Source organism: Corvus moneduloides, chromosome 12 (assembly GCF_009650955.1).
Source record: "Corvus moneduloides isolate bCorMon1 chromosome 12, bCorMon1.pri, whole genome shotgun sequence".
NCBI classification, from domain to species: Eukaryota; Metazoa; Chordata; class Aves; order Passeriformes; family Corvidae; genus Corvus; species Corvus moneduloides.
Window position 1 is genome coordinate 1,623,817 of NC_045487.1, and position 16,247 is coordinate 1,640,063.

Here is a 16,247-nt window from a genome sequence, read left to right on the forward strand (position 1 = left end):
AGAACTGACCCTGCAGGTGATGGACTCCAAACTCACCTCAGAACTGACCCTGCAGGTGGTGGACCCCAAATCTACCTCAGAACTGACCCTGCAGGTGACAAACCCCAAACCCACGTCAGGACCCCCCCGCACGTGCAGCTCGTGCTGCTCTGGGGTCCCCAGCTCGTGTCCCCCTCACCTCAGAGGGTCTCCTGCCAGGCTGGGCTCCTCCTGCTGTGCCCCCCGGGCCGCGGCTGCTGTTGCTGTCCCTGTTCCCACTGCCTGGGGAGAGGGCACAGTCAGAGCCACCTGCACCCCTGCGCTCTGTCCCACCCTCCCAACGCCCCCCGATGAGACCCGGCTGTCCCCAACACCCACCCACAACTACGGCACCCGCCAAAGCCGCGGCCGCCCCTTCCCATTCATTACCCCACAGAAACGGGGGGAATTCATTGATTTCCCCACTCTCCCATCCCCAAACGCCCTCCAGGCTCCCCGCGCCCCGCCCCCGACCCCCTTTTAAAGGAGCGCTGTGCCCTCCCCTCCCCTCCCCGTCCCCCATCCCGGGCCACTCCCGGGGGGGTTCCCCCTCTCCCCCCCTCCCCGGGGCCGCCCCCGCCCCGCGCTTCCCCCTCCCCCTCCTCCCGCCGGGCCCGGGCCCGCCCCCCCCCCTCTCCGGCGCTAGGCCGCGGCAGCGCGGGCGGCGGCTCACCGGTGTCGGGGGGCGGCGGGGGCCCGGCGCGGTGCGGGGCGCGGCGGGGGCGGGCCGGGGGCGGCGGGGGCCGGCGGGGCGGCGGCGGCAGCGCGGGACGGGGCGGCGGAGCGGCCTCTACTCGCGGCGGCGCAGGGCGGCCATGGCGTGACGTCATCCGCTCGCGACGGGCCCCGGCTCGAGGCGAGAGGAGGGGAGGGGGGAGCGCGCGCGCTCCGCAACCCCCCCCGTAACCCCCCCCCACCCCGCGCGCGCGCGTGTCTTAAAGGGGCCGCGTCTTAAAGGGGCCGCGCACGGCAAGGACGGGGCACGCGTGTGCGCGCACAGGTGCGCGGACAGGTGAACAACACGTGAACACGTGAACGGCGTGTGTGTGCAGGCGTGCGTGGGCGCACACGCGAGCACGTGGAGGGGCTGGGAGGTGCAAGGGTCCGTGCATGCGCGCGGCTGGACAGATGTTCGTGGGGGCACACGCGTGGCTCCAGATGTGCACAGGCCGCGCACACACACACACACACAGAGGGACGGGGCGTGCCACAGAGTCAGGGAATAGTTAGGGTGGAAGGGAGCTCTGGAGATCATCCAGCCCAAGGCAGGGGCACCTGGAGCAGGTGGCACAGGAACACGTCCAGGTGGGACTGGAATGTCTCCAGACAGGGAGACCCCACGCCCTCCCTGGGCAGCTGCTCCAGGCCTCTGCAGCCCTCCATGGACAGAGGTTCTTCCTCGTGTTCAAGTGGAACTTCTCGTGTTTTAGTTGGTGGCCGTGGCTCCTCTTGCTGTCGCCGGGCACCACTGAACAGAGCCTGGCACTGTCCTCTGACACCCCTTGATGGGATCCCCTCCCAGCCTTCCCTTCTCCAGCCCGCCCATGCCCAGCTCCCGCAGTGTCTCCTCACCAGGGTGATGCCCAGATCCCCCAGCTGGGACTGGTTGGGGCAGGAGAGGGTGTGGCCGGGGGGGAGGAGTGTCTGCGACAGGTATAAAAGGTGAGGTGAGGCTGACGGGGGTGATCCAGAGGAGAAGAGCTGGGATCTGCTAAAGGTGGGGATGGGGATGGGGATGGGGATGGGGATGGGGATGGGGATGGGGATGGGGATGGGGATGGGGATGGGGATGGGGATGGGGATGGGGATGGTCCACTGGATCCCCCACCATGAGGCTCCTGGCTGGAGATACCCCTGGAGCCCCTCAGCTAGTGCCTGGCTGGAGATATCCCTGGATCAGCAGGGTTGGGGGTGCTCCCATGGGTGTCTCTGACTCCCAAAGCCCTGGCTGCCCTCTCTGAGGGCCCCGAGCACAGGCACAGCCCCGGGGAAGGTGTCTCACCTTTGCTCCAGCGCTGACTCAGGCTCCCACGTGTCCCTTTACGAAAGAGCCCTGCTGGCAGGGGACTCTGCCCGGGCGGCCACTGCTGGCCTGGCCCCTGCCAAAGGGCAGGACCAGCCCCTGTAAAGGCAGCGGTGACAGAGCTCAGGCTCAGTTCTGTCACTGGAATTGCCAGTGGAGAGATCTCAGAGCTCAGGCTCAATTCTGTCACTGGAATTGCCAGTGGAGAGATCTCCTGGAGCACACAGGAGCTGAAAGGAGTGGAAGATCCCCTGGAGCGGAGTGCAAGGTACTGGTGGGAACCGGTCTTGAGTGGACAGGAGCTGACGGGACCACTGTCCTTCCTCCCCACAGGGTGCTCCGTGCTCCTTGGAAGATGGATTACGCCAAATCCCTGAGCCAGCGCCTGGCTGTCCCCGTCTCCAAGTAAGTGCCGTGGAGCCCCTGTCCCCAGGATGGGGACATCGCATCAGAGCCCTCCCTGCTTCCCGGGGTGCTGGCACTGCCGGGGGGTGGTGCTGGCTCTCAGGACACTCCGATCCCTGTATCCCTTCCCAGATGTGTCTCGGCCAGTGCCTCCATGACCCAGCAGCTGCTGGCAGGCCCGGCCCCACCGCCCCGGCCCTACCGCGTGTGCAACTGGGACCGCAGCCTGCGCAAGGGCGTCATGGCCCCGAGCCTCGCCGAGCTGCTGCGCCAGGTCTGTCTGTCTGTCTGTCCGGGCTCTGGCTGTCCGTCCAGGGACCGTCCCCAGCCCTGCTCACCCCCAGCCCCGTTGCAGGCTCAGAGCGCCCTGGCCCTGCCGGCGCCCATCGTGCTGGTGCTGGACGAGGACGGCACCGCGGTGGAGACGGAGTCGTTCTTCCGGACGCTGGAGGAGGGCACGGCACTGATGGCCCTGAGCAAGGAGCAGACCTGGACTGCCCCCAAGGTGAGGGGATCCCTGAGAGGGGCAGGAGGCTGGTTTTGTCCTGTCTGGCCCACACTGGAGGTGGGACTGGGAGCGTGGGGTGCACCGGGTGACCGTGGTCCCGCTCTTTCTTAGACACGTGGCTACCAGGTGAGCCTGTCCCGCAAGCCCCCGCGCAGGATCGACGTCGCCTGCGTCACCTTCGACCTGTACAAGACCAACCCGAAGGACCTGGGCTGCCTCAACGTCAAAGCCACCCTGTATGGCACCTACAGCATGTCCTATGACCTGCGCTGCTACGGGGCCCGGCGCCTGGTGAAGTGAGCACGGGGGGCTGGGGACACTCCGGGAGCAGGGACACTGCCCAGCCCCTCCGTGGCATGCTGACCCCTTTCTCCCTGCCCAGGGAAGCCCTGCGCTGGACGCTGTTCACCATGCAGGCCACGGGCCACGTCCTGCTGGGCACTTCGTGCTACATGCAGCAGCTGCTGGACGCCACCGAGGAGGAGCAGAAGGAAGAGGAGAAGAGCCCTGTCCCCCTTCAGAACCTCCTGCCCCGCAGCCTCCCTGCCCTACCCTACAAGAAGATGCTGCAGTGAGGGCTGGCTGGCCTGGCCTGTCCCCTCCTCTGTCCCCCCAGCCCTCGGGGGTCCCAGCACCCCACTAGGTCAATGCCTGGGCAGAGGCTGCCGTGGTGGCACAACCTCTCCTTGCACTCCGCTGGCTGAGTGTGGCCAGATCTGCTCTGGAATAGCTGCTGCTCTGTAAATATATTTATTTAAGTCAAGTTCTCCTGCATTCAGCTGCGTCTTGTGTCATCTTTGTGGGGGGGACACCCAGGACACGCAGCCCTTGCACTGCTTGGCACGCTGAGGTGGTGGTGTAAGAGGTGAGAGGAGGGGACCTGTCGCAAGTGCTTCCCCAGGGGAACTGCTGCCTTCATCACCCTCCTCCTCCCTGGCACCAGAGCCTGTTTCCCACCCCCTGGCACTGCAGCCACCCACAACATGGTGATGGGGCAAATCCCAAAGCCCCTGGCCTGTGGCAGCTGGCACCACGCCTGTCCTTGCTCCTTTTAACAGGATGAAAGATTTCCCTGCTCCTTATGTCCCTGACTGTGCAGGGCTGGCACAGAAGGACAGCCCTCATGCCCTGGAGGAGGTGTTCTGGTCCCTGGGGTCCCCAGCCCCCGTGGCAGCCCTGGGCAAGGGCTCACTGTGCCCACTCCAGCCTTGCACATCCCCCAGTGCTGGTGCTGGCCTGGCTCTGTCCACGGGGATCCCAAGGGCCCACCAGCTCCAGGGATAGCAGCTGGGAAACAAACCGAGCTGGGGGCACTGGGCTCCAGCCACCTGGCCCTTGGGGGGCTGTCCCCGAGTGTGCAGGGGGAGCCCAGAAAGATCCTGAAGCACAACCCCTGCCAGAGAGGGTGGGAGGGAGGGCAACAACCCACTACCCACCTGTGCTGGACTGGGACTACTGGGCTGAGCTGTGGGGAGGTGAGAGGCCACGCTCTGGCAATCCTTAGAGCCATTCCCCCCACCCCGTGTCACATTGTGGGGGACACCTGAGCTGAGCCACACTCACCCGGGCACCTACTGCAGGGCCTGGAGCTGCAGCGCAGGAACTGATCATGTGGCAGAGACCTGAGCCCCAGCTGGGGCTGTAGGGACTTAATTAGCCTGATAACTAATGAGGATCAGCACCAGCTGAGCCCCATCTGGGAGCAGCGCCTTTGCCCCATGGCACAGATGTGTGACCTCCCCGTGCTGACGCAGTGCCACCCAGGGGCACCAGGGACAGCGTGGGCACTGCCCTGCCCCGCCCGTGCCGCTGTCACCCCATGGCTGTACACACCCGGTGGCCACCTCCCCCGGCCCCTCGGGCTGCCGGTGGCCGTGCCAGCCCCGCAGTGTCCCCGCCCCCACGCAGGTGTTTAGCAGACATATTTATTTCTGTACACACTTATACACACAGCTCCCAGGGCAGCTCCATCCTCGCTCCCAGCGCCGGCTCTGCTCTGCGGCAGGGCCACCCCCGTATTTCCTGGGGTGCTGGGGCCAAGCCTGTACCCCTCACACCCCCTCCCCAGCCCCGTAGTGTCTACCTGGGGGAAAAGCCCCCTGCAGCCCCCAGGGCAGCGCCGTGCACCATCCCCGTGCCTCAGTTTCTCCCCGGGAAGAGGTGGGGGCTGACTCCCACCAGCACCACGCTCCCACTGCAGGGTCCTCACCCCCCAACCCGGGTGAATTTGGGGTTCCAGATGCTGCAGCTGCCCCGGTGGAGCCTCCTGGGGGTAGTCCTCCATCACCCTGACCCCTGCACGGGGGGTGTCAGGCACCGGTTCCATCCCCCAGCCCCTGCAGCCCCCCGAGCGGTGGCGGGGGGCTCTGGGGGGGCTACTTGACGTGCTCGGCAGCGTGGGAGGAGCAGTAATACTTCTTGTGGGCGATGAAGGTGGACAGGCTGCTGAACTTGATGTTGCAGAGGCGACAGTACCTGTGGTTGCCGTTGGGCACCGGGCCGGGCACCGCCTTGGCCGGAGGGGTCTGCACCCCCCTGTCCGTGTAGGCTGGGGGCGTGGGGGGCTTGCGGGCAGCTTCCCGCAGTCCCTCGGGGGCTCCGGGCGAGGCGGGGGCCCGGGGGGAGCCGGGGGGCCGGGGGCTGTCCCGGCCCTCCTTGGCGGTGACGCTGTCCCGGCGGAGGCGGGGGCCGGGCGGGCGAGGGGGGGACGCCGCGGGCAGCGGGGGCTCGGGCGTCCTGCCGGCACCGGGGGCCAGCGCGTCCGGGAGCCCCTGCCCGGCCCCCGCCGGCGGCTTGGCCACGAAGAGCCCGTGGGCGTTTCGGAAGTGCTCGAGGAGGTCGCCCTTGATGGCCCCGTTGAGGGGACAGTAGGGACAGGCGGCGAGGGGACCCTTGGCCCCCGGCGGTGCCAGGGGACCCTTGGGGTGACGCTGCAGCGAGTCCGCGCCGGGGTAGGGGATGCCGGGGCTCCCCGCCGGGGCCGCCCGCACCCGCACCGATCCTTCGGGGTCCCCCTCGCCGGGGCTGCCGGGGCTGCGCCGGCCCTTGAGGGGGGCGGCCATGGCCCCCTTCATCTTCTGCAGGTGCTCGAGGGTGCGGGGCTGCAGCGGCGTGGCCGGGCACTGGTACTTCTTGTGCGCCAGGTACGCGTCCAGGCTGTTGAAGCTGATGCGGCACGCGGTGCACTCGTGGTAGTCGGCCAGGGGCAGCAGCGGGGCCGGTGTCGGTGTCGGTACCGGTGCCGGCTCGCTCTGCCACCGCGGCTTCTTGCTCAGGTCGATGGGACCCTCGGCGTCGGGGCTGGCGCGGGGCTCGGGGGCGGCCGCGGGCGGCTCTGCGGGCGGGGGCTCCGGTGCCGGCGGGGGCTCGGCGGGGCGGCGAGCGGCGCCGTGGATCTCGTAGAGCTTGCGGCGCTTGCGGGTGCGCAGCGGCTGCGGCACGAAGGGCACTTTGGGGGCGGCGGGGCGGCGCAGGGGAGGGTCGTGCCGGGAGGCGCAGTAGAAGCGCTTGTGCACCACGTAGGTCTCGTGGCGGCTGAAGCGGATGTTGCACGCCTCGCACAGCGTCTTGCTGGGGTCCTCGTCCCCCTCGTCCCCCGCCGAGCTGCTGGGGCTCTGGCTGTCCTCGCTGCACCGCCCCGACCCCCCCTCCGCCTCGGGGGACCCCGCTTTGGTGCCCCCCTCTTCAGCCTTGCCCTCTGGCGCGGTGGCCGGCGGTGTGGCATCGCGGCCGGCGTCCCCGTCCCCCGCCGCAGGGCCCTGCCCGTTGCCCGCCGGAGGGGACAGCAGCGTCCCCGGGGCGGGGGGACCCTTGGGCACCCCGGGGGGAGCTTTGAGCTTGCGTGCCCCGGGTGGGCTGTCCTCGGCCAGGTGCCGGCTGGAGCAGTACAGGCGCTTGTGCACGTAGTAGTTGTTGATGTTGTTGAAGGTGATCTCGCACTCGAAGCAGGTGGCCCCCTTGGGCACCGGCGTGCCCGGGTAGATGGCGGGCGGCACCGTGCCCCCGTGGCCCTGCTTCAGCCGGCTGTGCACCAGCTCCGACATCTTGGCCAGGATCTCCGACGCCTGCGGCACCACCGCGGCCTCGTGGCCGAACACGTACTGCGGGAGGAAGACGGTGCCGCCGGCCGTGCCCGTCCCCGGCTCGCTGGGCACGGGGCTGGAGCCCGGCGTGGGGCTGGCGAGCTCCGACTTGACCTTGGCCGAGGGCAGGCTGCGGGGGGACGAGGTCCGGGAGCCGGCGTCGGGGCTGCCGGCCCCCTCCCCGCTCTTCGGGGCCTCCGCCTCGCTGGCCGGGCTGCCGGCCGGCTCCTCCTTGATGCGCACGGGCTCGCCGGACGTGGAGGAGGAGGAAGAGGAGGAGGAGGATGCCGATGAAGGCCCTTCCCCGTTCTGTGGCTGGGCTGGGGGCGAGAGTTTGCCGGCCCTGGGGTCGGGGGGCGAGGCGGGCGGTGCCGGTGCTGGTGCCGGTACCGGGGCGGTGTCGGGGCCGGGCGGGGGGCCGGGCAGCACCACGTGCTGCGGCAGGGCCGGCAGCGCCTCGGGCAGGAACGCGCTCAGGCTGCACTTCCGCAGGGACGCGTTGTTCGGCTGGCTCAGCCCTGCAGGGGGACAGAGGCGACAGTGTCACCGACAGCCCCTGCACAGGGATGCTCGCCCCGTTCCTTGTTCCACACATCCTGGCAGAGGGATGCTTGCCGTGCCCCCTGTTCCCAACGCCTCTGGCACAGGGATCCTGCTCTGTTCCCCATTCTCAATGTCCTGGCACGGGGACACTGTCCTGTCCCCACCTCCCTTCCCACCACCAGGCCCAGCTGGGGACAAGCCCTTGGTAACAATGCCATCCCGTGTCCCCCATGGCCACAGCCCCAGGACTCACCAGGAGCGAGGGGTTTGGCAGCAGGAAGGGCTGATCCTGGTGAGAACACCTCGCCCTTGGAGCCCGGCTGGCAGATCATGTGGTTGGTGACCAGGTGGCTGTACAGGATGTCCCTCGTGGTGGAGATGAAGCCACAGCTGTGGCAGACACCTGAGGGGACAGGACACCAGGCTGAGCGGGCAGGGTGGGAAGGACAGTGCCCATCCCTGGGCTGTGCCGGAGGGGACGGGGCTGTCCCCATGGGACACTCACCGTTCAGGGTGTCCGTGTGCACCTTCAGGTGCCGCTCGCAGTTGGCTTTGGTGGTGAAGGCGGACAGGCAGATCAGGCAGACGAACGGCCGCTCTCCTGCCGGACAGATGGACACTCAGTGCTGAGGGGAGGGGGACAGGGACTGTGGGGACACCCACAGGGCCACCCCACAGGGCCAGATCCCTCTGTCTCTGCGGGTCTGAGATGAAGACCTACCAGTGAGCTGTGCCAAACCAGTGGCCCAACTGGGGAGAACTTCATCCCACTGGTCACTGTGCTCCAGCCCCATATTCTCCCTACCCCTCCAGTAGCTCAGCTGGGGTGAACCTCCTCTAAATGATCACCATGCTGCCACCCCCCAGCCTCCCTGTCCCTCCAGAGGAGGGGTGCTGTGCTGTGCTGTGCCATACCGCTGTGGCTCCGCATGTGGATCTCCAGGGAGCTGGCACTGGGACAGCTCTTCTTGCACTGTGGGAAGGGGCAGACCCTCTCGTTGGGATATGTCTCCTTGGGCTTCTCATCCAGGGCGGGGGAGCCGGCGCCGGCGCTCTGCCGGCTGGCACAGTAGTACATCAGGTGGGCCTGGAGGTTGCGCTCGCTCCGGTACCAGATCCCGCAGTCCTTGCACGGGAACACGTCCTCTGTGGAGAGCAAGGGACAGGGACATCGGGACAGGGACATCGCTTGTGTGACAGGCTGGGGAGCCCTGGCAGGGTTGCGGTGCCGCCTGTCCCTCCCCGTGTGTCCCTCCCTGCGTGTCCCTCCCCGCGTGTCCCCAGCACTCACTGTTGACCACGGCGGTGGCCAGGATGGCGGCCATGCCGGCCTGCTGTGGCAGCAGCTGGATGTCCGAGTGCAGCGCTGCCGGGTACGGGGACTCGCCGGGCTCCGCTTTCACCCCGTGGTTGGGGACAGCTGGTGGCTCTGCCATCACGAAGGCGCTCAGGGGCTCGTCCTCCCGCAGCGCTCGCGTTGTCCGGCACCACAGGGCTTCGTCTGGGGTGGGGGGACAGCGGTGAGCGGGGATCGCTGCATCCCGTCCTGCCGCCTGCCTGGCCCGTCCCCTCTGTCCCGCCTTGTCCCCGCGGTCCCGGCAGCGGCCGCTGCTTCCTCCCGGCCGTGGCCTGGAGATGGCGGTGTCTGCCCGTGCTGAGCCCCGTGGAGCCTGTCCGGACCCGCCGCTCCGGCTCGTGCCTGTCTCTGCACGTATCCCTGTGTCCATCCCTGCATCAGTCCCTACATCCATCCCTGTATCCACCGCTACGCTCATCTCTGCATCATCCCTGCACCCATCCCTGTGTCCGTTTCCACGTCCATCCTTACACCCATTCCTGTGCCCATCTCTGCATCCATCCATCCATCTTTACACTCATCTCTGCACTCATCCCTGTGCCAATCCTTGTGCCCATCTTTACAACCATCCCTGTGCCCATCCCTGTGCCCATCCCTGTGCCCATCCCTGCTGGGACCCTCCCCTCCCCAGGGACGCTGGGACAGGGACGTGCCCAGGGACAGCCAGCGGTGGGACAGGGGGAGCAGACACTGGGACAGGGGGACACAGAGGGGGACCCCTCCCCTCCCACCCTCACTGCCCCCAGTACCAACCCTTCCTGTAGATGACGGCGTTGGCATCGGGCTCTCCGGGCACGAGGGGCAGGCGGGACAGCCAGCAGCTCTCATCCCCCAGCACCAGCGTCACGGGGGGGCTCTGCGGGGCAGGGACAGGGGGTCAGCACCGGGGTCACACTGAGGGGCTGCCAGGGGGGTCACGACGCTCCCCAAAACCCACTGGGGTCACACTGAGGGGCTGCCAGGGGGGTCACAGCACTCCCCAAAACCCATTGGGGTCACACTGAGGGGCTGCCAGGGGGGTCACAGCGCTCCCCAAAACCCACTGGGGTCACACTGAGGGGCTGCCAGGGGGGTCACAGCGCTCCCCAAAACCCACTGGGGTCACACTGAGGGGCTGCCAGGGGGGTCACAGCGCTCCCCAAAACCCGCTGGGGTCACACTGAGGGGCTGCCAGGGGGGTCACGACGCTCCCCAAAACCCGCTGGGGTCACACTGAGGGGCTGCCAGGGGGGTCACGACGCTCCCCAAAACCCGCTGGGGTCACACTGAGGGGCTGCCAGGGGGGTCACAGCGCTCCCCAAAACCCACTGGGGTCACACCGAGGGGCTGCCAGGGGGGTCACAGTGCTCCCCAAAACCCACTGGGGTCACACCGAGGGGCTGCCAGGGGGGTCACGACGCTCCCCAAAACCCGCTGGGGTCACACTGAGGGGCTGCCAGGGGGGTCACGACGCTCCCCAAAACCCACTGGGGTCACACTGAGGGGCTGCCAGGGCGGTCACAGCACTCCCCAAAACCCGCTGGGGTCACACTGAGGGGCTGCCAGGGGGGTCACGACGCTCCCCAAAACCCACTGGGGTCACACCGAGGGGCTGCCAGGGCGGTCACAGCACTCCCCAAAACCCACTGGGGTCACACTGAGGGGCTGCCAGGGGGGTCACAGCGCTCCCCAAAACCCGCTGGGGTCACACTGAGGGGCTGCCAGGGGGGTCACAGCGCTCCCCAAAACCCGCTGGGGTCACACTGAGGGGCTGCCAGGGGGGTCACAGCGCTCCCCGAAACCTGCTGGGGTCACACTGAGGGGCTGCTGGAGGGGTCACAGCGCTCCCCAAAACCTGCTGGGGTCACACTGAGGGGCTGCCAGGGGGGTCACGACGCTCCCCAAAACCCACTGGGGTCACACTAAGGGGCTGCCAGGGGGGTCACAGCGCTCCCCAAAACCCGCTGGGGTCACACTAAGGGGCTGCCAGGGGGGTCACAGCGCTCCCCAAAACCCACTGGGGTCACACTGAGGGGCTGCCAGGGGGGTCACAGCGCTCCCCAAAACCCGCTGGGGTCACACTGAGGGGCTGCCAGGGGGGTCACAGCGCTCCCCAAAACCCGCTGGGGTCACACTAAGGGGCTGCCAGGGGGGTCACAGCGCTCCCCAAAACCCACTGGGGTCACACCGAGGGGCTGCCAGGGGGGTCACGACGCTCCCCAAAACCCGCTGGGGTCACACTGAGGGGCTGCCAGGGGGGTCACAGCGCTCCCCAAAACCCACTGGGGTCACACTGAGGGGCTGCCAGGGCGGTCACAGCGCTCCCCAAAACCCACTGGGGTCACACTAAGGGGGCTGCCAGGGGGGTCACAGCGCTCCCCAAAACCCGCTGGGGTCACACTGAGGGGCTGCCAGGGGGGTCACAGCGCTCCCCAAAACCCGCTGGGGTCACACTGAGGGGCTGCCAGGGGGGTCACAGCGCTCCCCAAAACCCACTGGGGTCACACTGAGGGGCTGCCAGGGGGGTCACAGCGCTCCCCGAAACCTGCTGGGGTCACACTGAGGGGCTGCTGGAGGGGTCACAGCGCTCCCCAAAACCTGCTGGGGTCACACTGAGGGGCTGCTGGAGGGGTCACAGCCCTCCCTGCTCAGCCCATGCCCAGCTCCCCGCATTCTAATGAATATTAATGAGCACAAGGGGGGGGAAATTAATCTCCCTGATCCTCCGATGGCTGCTGCAGTAACGATATGAAATCTAATTATCCATCCCAATATTTCCAACCCCTCCAACTCAGCCTGACAGTCGCAGCCGGTTGGGGCCTTATCACTGCCAGGAGCCGAGTGCTGGCAGCGTGATAAAGCCCCCAACACACGTGTGAGGCACTGGCACAGGGGTGTGACACTGGCACAGGGCTGTGACACACTGGCATGGGGTGTGACACACTGGCACATGTGTGACACACTGGCACATGTGTGACACTAGCACAGGGCTGTGACACTGGCACAGGGGTGTGACACTGGCACATGTGTGACACTGGCACAGGGCTGTGACACTGGCATGGGGTGTGACACACTAGCACAGGGCTGTGACACACTAGCACAGGGCTGTGACACACTGGCACAGGGGTGTGACACCGGCACAGGGCTGTGACACACTGGCACAGGGTGTGACACACTGGCACAGGGGTGTGACAGTGGCACAGAGCTGTGACACACTGGCACAGAGCTGTGACACACTGGCACAGGGGTGTGACACACTGGCACAGGGGTGTGACACTGGCACAGGGGTGTGACACACTGGCACAGGGTGTGACACACTGGCACAGGGGTGTGACAGTGGCACAGAGCTGTGACACACTGGCACAGGGGTGTGACACACTGGCACAGGGGTGTGCACCTCTCACAGTGTGGGGGAACCCACCCGCCCCTGCAGACACCCGAAATGGGGCTGGGGGCTTTGGGACCCCCAGCATGGGGCACAGGGATGGGCACCGCTGGTGCCACGTGGGCGAGGCACCCTCGAGGAGAGGAGGGTCCCTTTGGAATTTTGCTCCAGGCATGGGGAGACTGGTGGGTACCCCCGATGGAGGGAGGTCCCTGCGCTGCCCAGGACCCCGCGGCACCCCAAGGTGCTGCCAGCACCCCAGGGTGCCCACGCCGGCTCCCCGTGATGGCCCCAGCCCCGGCGTGAAGCCCTTCCTTGTTCTCCCTGGAACAAAGAGGTCGCTGTCTCCGCTCCGCACCGGCTGATAACCATCGGAAACCCTATCTGCTCCGCATCCGCCGGGATGGCGCATCGGCACGGCCCCTGCCCTCGCCGCAGCCCGGCCTGGGGGGGACACGGGGCACCGAGGGACCTGGGGGTCAGTCCCAGAGGGGCTTCACGTTCCCTTGGCACCCCGAGCTGTCTGCCTGAGGGTTTCCACACCTTCCTGAGCAAGGATCTTTTGGGGATCAGCTGGGGGCGGGCAGACATCCTCCTCCTCCTCATCTTTTCCCTCCTCCTCTTCTTTCTCCTTCTCCACCAGCAGGCGATGGGCACACACGGTGCTCCAGCCACAGAATATCAAAGCCACCCAGTGCTCCCAGCTCCCACTAAAACCCCAGGCTGGGATCATCTCCCACATGGAGATGAAGAGCAGAGCCGAGCAGGATTTGGGGGAGACCCCCTGCACACCCCCCCACTGCCGCCAGCAACAAAGACGGAGGGACCTGAGGGCGACAGCCCCTATCAGGGATGGGGCTGCGATTCCTTCCTCCCTTCCCTGAGCAGAGATAGGGAGGGAGGAGAGTGGCAGAGGAGAGCAGGGCTGGGAATCATCAGCCGGGCTCGATAAGGGAGCTGCTGAAATGGGAGCAAAAATATTTAGACAATAAATGAAGTATCAGAAAAAAGCCGCGCATATCTTCGGGAAATCAATCATCCTGTACCGGGTGTCTGGACACACGGCGCCAACCAGGAGATAGGGAGCCAAACTGGGCAGATAAGGGTTAATCAAGGATTTAATTCAGCAAAGATAAACGGGCCTGAGCTTAAAAAAAAGAAAAAAAAGAAAAGGAAGAAAAAAAAAAAAAGAGCAAAGGAGAGAGGAGGAGGAGGAGGAAGAGGTGGGGATGGAGCCAGGCCTTGAGGATCCTGGGCTGGAGGTGCCTGTGTGCAGCTCGGGGGGGGATGTGGAGGGAAGGATGTGGCTGGGATGGAGGATCCAGAGCCCAAAAACGCCCACAGTCACACTCATGGGCACCAACGGCCACCAACAGCCACCAGCCCCTGGTGTCCCCTCAGTGCTCCTCTCCTGCCCCTTCCCCACGGCTGCTGGTCCTTCCCAGGCACGACCAGAGTCCCCAGGGAGCAACTCTGAGGCAGGAAAGCCAGATCCCATCTCCCGTGTGAGGCGACAGGTGCCACCAAGCCGCCTGTGCAGAGGGGACAGACGGGGTGGCAACATCCTGTCCCCTGCCTGTGGGAATGCTCTCGAGTGGCAGGGAAACCTCCTGGGCACCCAAACCAGGAGATTCCCAGGGGGTGAGGAGCTCAAGCAGGGAAAATCCTGCCCAAAGAGGACTTGTTTCCCCCTCCACTGTGCCCTCGGGGTGCCCCTTACCGTGTCGCCGTGCCCCGGCGATGCCGGCTCGCTGTGGATGCTGCCCTGGAAGGGGCCCCAGGAGAAGCCCTCGGGGAGGCTCCTGCGGGTCCGCACCCGTCTCTGCCCCTCCTGCACCTCCAGATCCAGCTCATCTGCGGGGAGACAGGCACAGCATCAGCGGGATGCACCCCAAACCCCCCTGGCCTGCAGCACCCCAAACCCCAGGGGATGCGGGCACCCAGCTGGAGCCGGGAGCTGCTGGTGGGTGTCCTGTGGGGGGATCCATCCCCTTCCCGGGGGGTCCCGGCACGGCCCGGGGGGTCCGGGCCCGGCACGGCGGAGCGGAAGGAGCGTTTCCCATCCCCGCACCCAAAGTCGAAGCAGCTTCAGGGCTTAATGGCTTTGATTATCTGATAAGGCTCTGGTTTAATGGGTTAGATAACATGTTAATACGCTATGAAGGCTGCTCGAAAATGTTTTAACTGTGCCTTTGTCTTTGGGAGCGCAGATAAGATGGCAGGTAACCAATACCCAGATGGATGCGCTGCCTGCCCCTCGCCGGCTGCCGCCCCCCAAAAACGAGCTGCTCCCCGGGGACAGCGAGCCAAAGGCAGCCCGTCTGCGGCCGGGAATGCTCCGAGCCCCGCGGGATCACCCCCCGCCCTGCTCCAGGACAAGGAGTCCCCTGAAGCGCCGAGGGGATGCAGCCGGTCCGGGGGCCGTGGGCAGGGAGGAGGCTGCGCTGGCTGAAGGCAAAATTGCCTTTGGAGCCGGGAGCGCGGGGAGGATAAAGCGATCCCATGGCTGCGGAGATTGAAATCTGATGTGTTTATTAGCAGGGCTGACATCTGGATCCTCCCGGCGCTGGGGTGAGCTGAGGTGAGCGACTGGGAGCGCTGGGTGGTGTCACCTGCGATCGCCCAGGTGCCACTGCCACCCGCGGGTCCCCTCCGGCCACCCCGGGCCACTGGGGACTGCCCGGAGCACATCCCAGGGCAGCAGCCCGTGCCACCTCGGCAAAACCTGCTGCCCACTGGGAGGTCCGGGAAGGTGTCCAGGGTCCCCGAGGTGTTTGGGGTCACCAGGCTGGTCCCTGTGCTCGGGCACGTGCCACCCTCCATCCCTGTGCCACAGCCCCTTGCACTGCTGGTGACGGGCTCTGCCACAGCTCCCCTGCCCTGCCTTCCCATTCCCACAGCCTGGGAATGCTCCCAAAGCCACCTGGCCATGGAGATCCTGGCTCTGTTTCTAGCTGGGATTTCATCCCTGCAAAGGGGTTTTGGGAGGGAGCGTGGCACGGGCCGTGTCTGCCCTGCATCCTTGGCATCCTCCCACCCTACATCCCCCACATTCCTGGCATCCTCCTGCCCTGCATCCCCCTGCCCATTTCCTCATCAGCTCCACCTCAGCCCAGGGAAGAGGAGGAGGAGGGATGAGGCCTTGGAGGAGCTGCTGGGATTTATTCTCTGGCACACACTGACCCTGAAGAAGAGCAGCAGCAGCTCCTTGGCCAGCTGGGCCTTCCTGTGAAGGACCTGGGGGCAGGCGGGGAGCAGAGTGACCACCAGAGCGGCCTCGGGGCTGAGCGGGGCAGTCGGACCCTCCCATTCTCCCACATTTCCAGTGCCCTCCCATCAGATTCCCAAAGTGGTGCCGGGGTGCTGGACCCCCTCCAGCCTCAGCATCCCTGAGCTGCCCACCCTCCCCTCCACCCCTAAACCCCCAGGAGAGCCCCAGCAGCGCTGGCTCCACTCTGGCTTTGCCACCCCGAATATCCCGGCTGCTTTTGGGGACCGGAGCCCAACGGCCTCGTCCCCCTCTCCGGGTGCCCCCCCTCGGTGCCCCCCCTTGCCCGTCTCACTGGTAATCAGCGGCGTTTGGGTCAGGAGACCATGTCTCCGAGATAAGAGCGTTCGCCTGACACTTCCCATGTCAGAGCACTTCATCTTGTGTGTATCAATCCCCAGCAGAGAAAACACGCAGGCGCTGATAAAGAGAAAACCGTTCCAGACAGGGGGACAAAAATAGTGCTGCCGGAGCCGGGCCCGTTCCCGCCAGCGCCCCGCGGCCGTGGCCTCCACCCACCCAAAAACGGGGCACTGGAACCCCACCAAGGGGGCTGAGCCCCGACTCAGCGGTGCTGAGAGCTCCTCCAGTGGGATGGGGGTCCCTGTGCCAGTCAGGGATGCTGCCGCAGCCCCGGCGCTGCGCCCACGTTAACACAGCAAGGGAAAAACGGAGGGAA

At 66.7% G+C, this 16,247-nt stretch overlaps 3 protein-coding genes across 6 annotated transcripts in view; 1 reads left to right on the forward strand and 2 right to left on the reverse strand.

Annotated features, from left to right (window-relative positions):
• ZC3H18 (zinc finger CCCH-type containing 18) overlaps window positions 1-730 on the reverse strand; it is a 43,169-nt gene extending 42,439 nt beyond the window's left edge. For both annotated transcript variants that reach the window (XM_032121903.1, XM_032121902.1), the window contains exons 1-2: window positions 692-730; window positions 179-261 (exon numbers count right to left, since the gene is read on the reverse strand). The gene's annotated coding sequence lies outside the window, so the exon portion shown is untranslated. The remainder of the gene's footprint in view (window positions 1-178; window positions 262-691) is intronic.
• Window positions 731-929: 199 nt separating this feature from the next.
• Window positions 930-3,728, forward strand: CIDEC (cell death inducing DFFA like effector c). 3 transcript variants are annotated; one of them, XM_032122130.1, is made up of 6 exons: window positions 930-1,018; window positions 2,375-2,446; window positions 2,579-2,720; window positions 2,802-2,951; window positions 3,066-3,250; window positions 3,337-3,728. In XM_032122130.1, the coding sequence occupies exons 2-6, from the start codon at window positions 2,397-2,399 to the stop codon at window positions 3,527-3,529; spliced, it is 720 nt and encodes a 239-aa protein (XP_031978021.1). In that variant the 5' UTR covers window positions 930-1,018; window positions 2,375-2,396; the 3' UTR covers window positions 3,530-3,728. The 3 variants fall into 3 exon arrangements, with proteins under 3 accessions (XP_031978021.1, XP_031978022.1, XP_031978020.1); XM_032122131.1 differs by lacking the exon at window positions 930-1,018 and adding an exon at window positions 1,440-1,735; XM_032122129.1 differs by lacking the exon at window positions 930-1,018 and adding an exon at window positions 1,904-2,309.
• Window positions 3,729-4,863: 1,135 nt separating this feature from the next.
• ZFPM1 (zinc finger protein, FOG family member 1) overlaps window positions 4,864-16,247 on the reverse strand; it is a 35,755-nt gene continuing 24,371 nt past the window's right edge. Inside the window, exons 4-10 of the mRNA XM_032121955.1 lie at window positions 14,021-14,154; window positions 9,690-9,792; window positions 8,871-9,080; window positions 8,495-8,725; window positions 8,085-8,180; window positions 7,833-7,982; window positions 4,864-7,554 (exon numbers count right to left, since the gene is read on the reverse strand). Coding sequence (XP_031977846.1) covers window positions 5,330-7,554; window positions 7,833-7,982; window positions 8,085-8,180; window positions 8,495-8,725; window positions 8,871-9,080; window positions 9,690-9,792; window positions 14,021-14,154 — 3,149 coding nt within the window. The 3' untranslated portion in view covers window positions 4,864-5,329. The remainder of the gene's footprint in view (window positions 7,555-7,832; window positions 7,983-8,084; window positions 8,181-8,494; window positions 8,726-8,870; window positions 9,081-9,689; window positions 9,793-14,020; window positions 14,155-16,247) is intronic.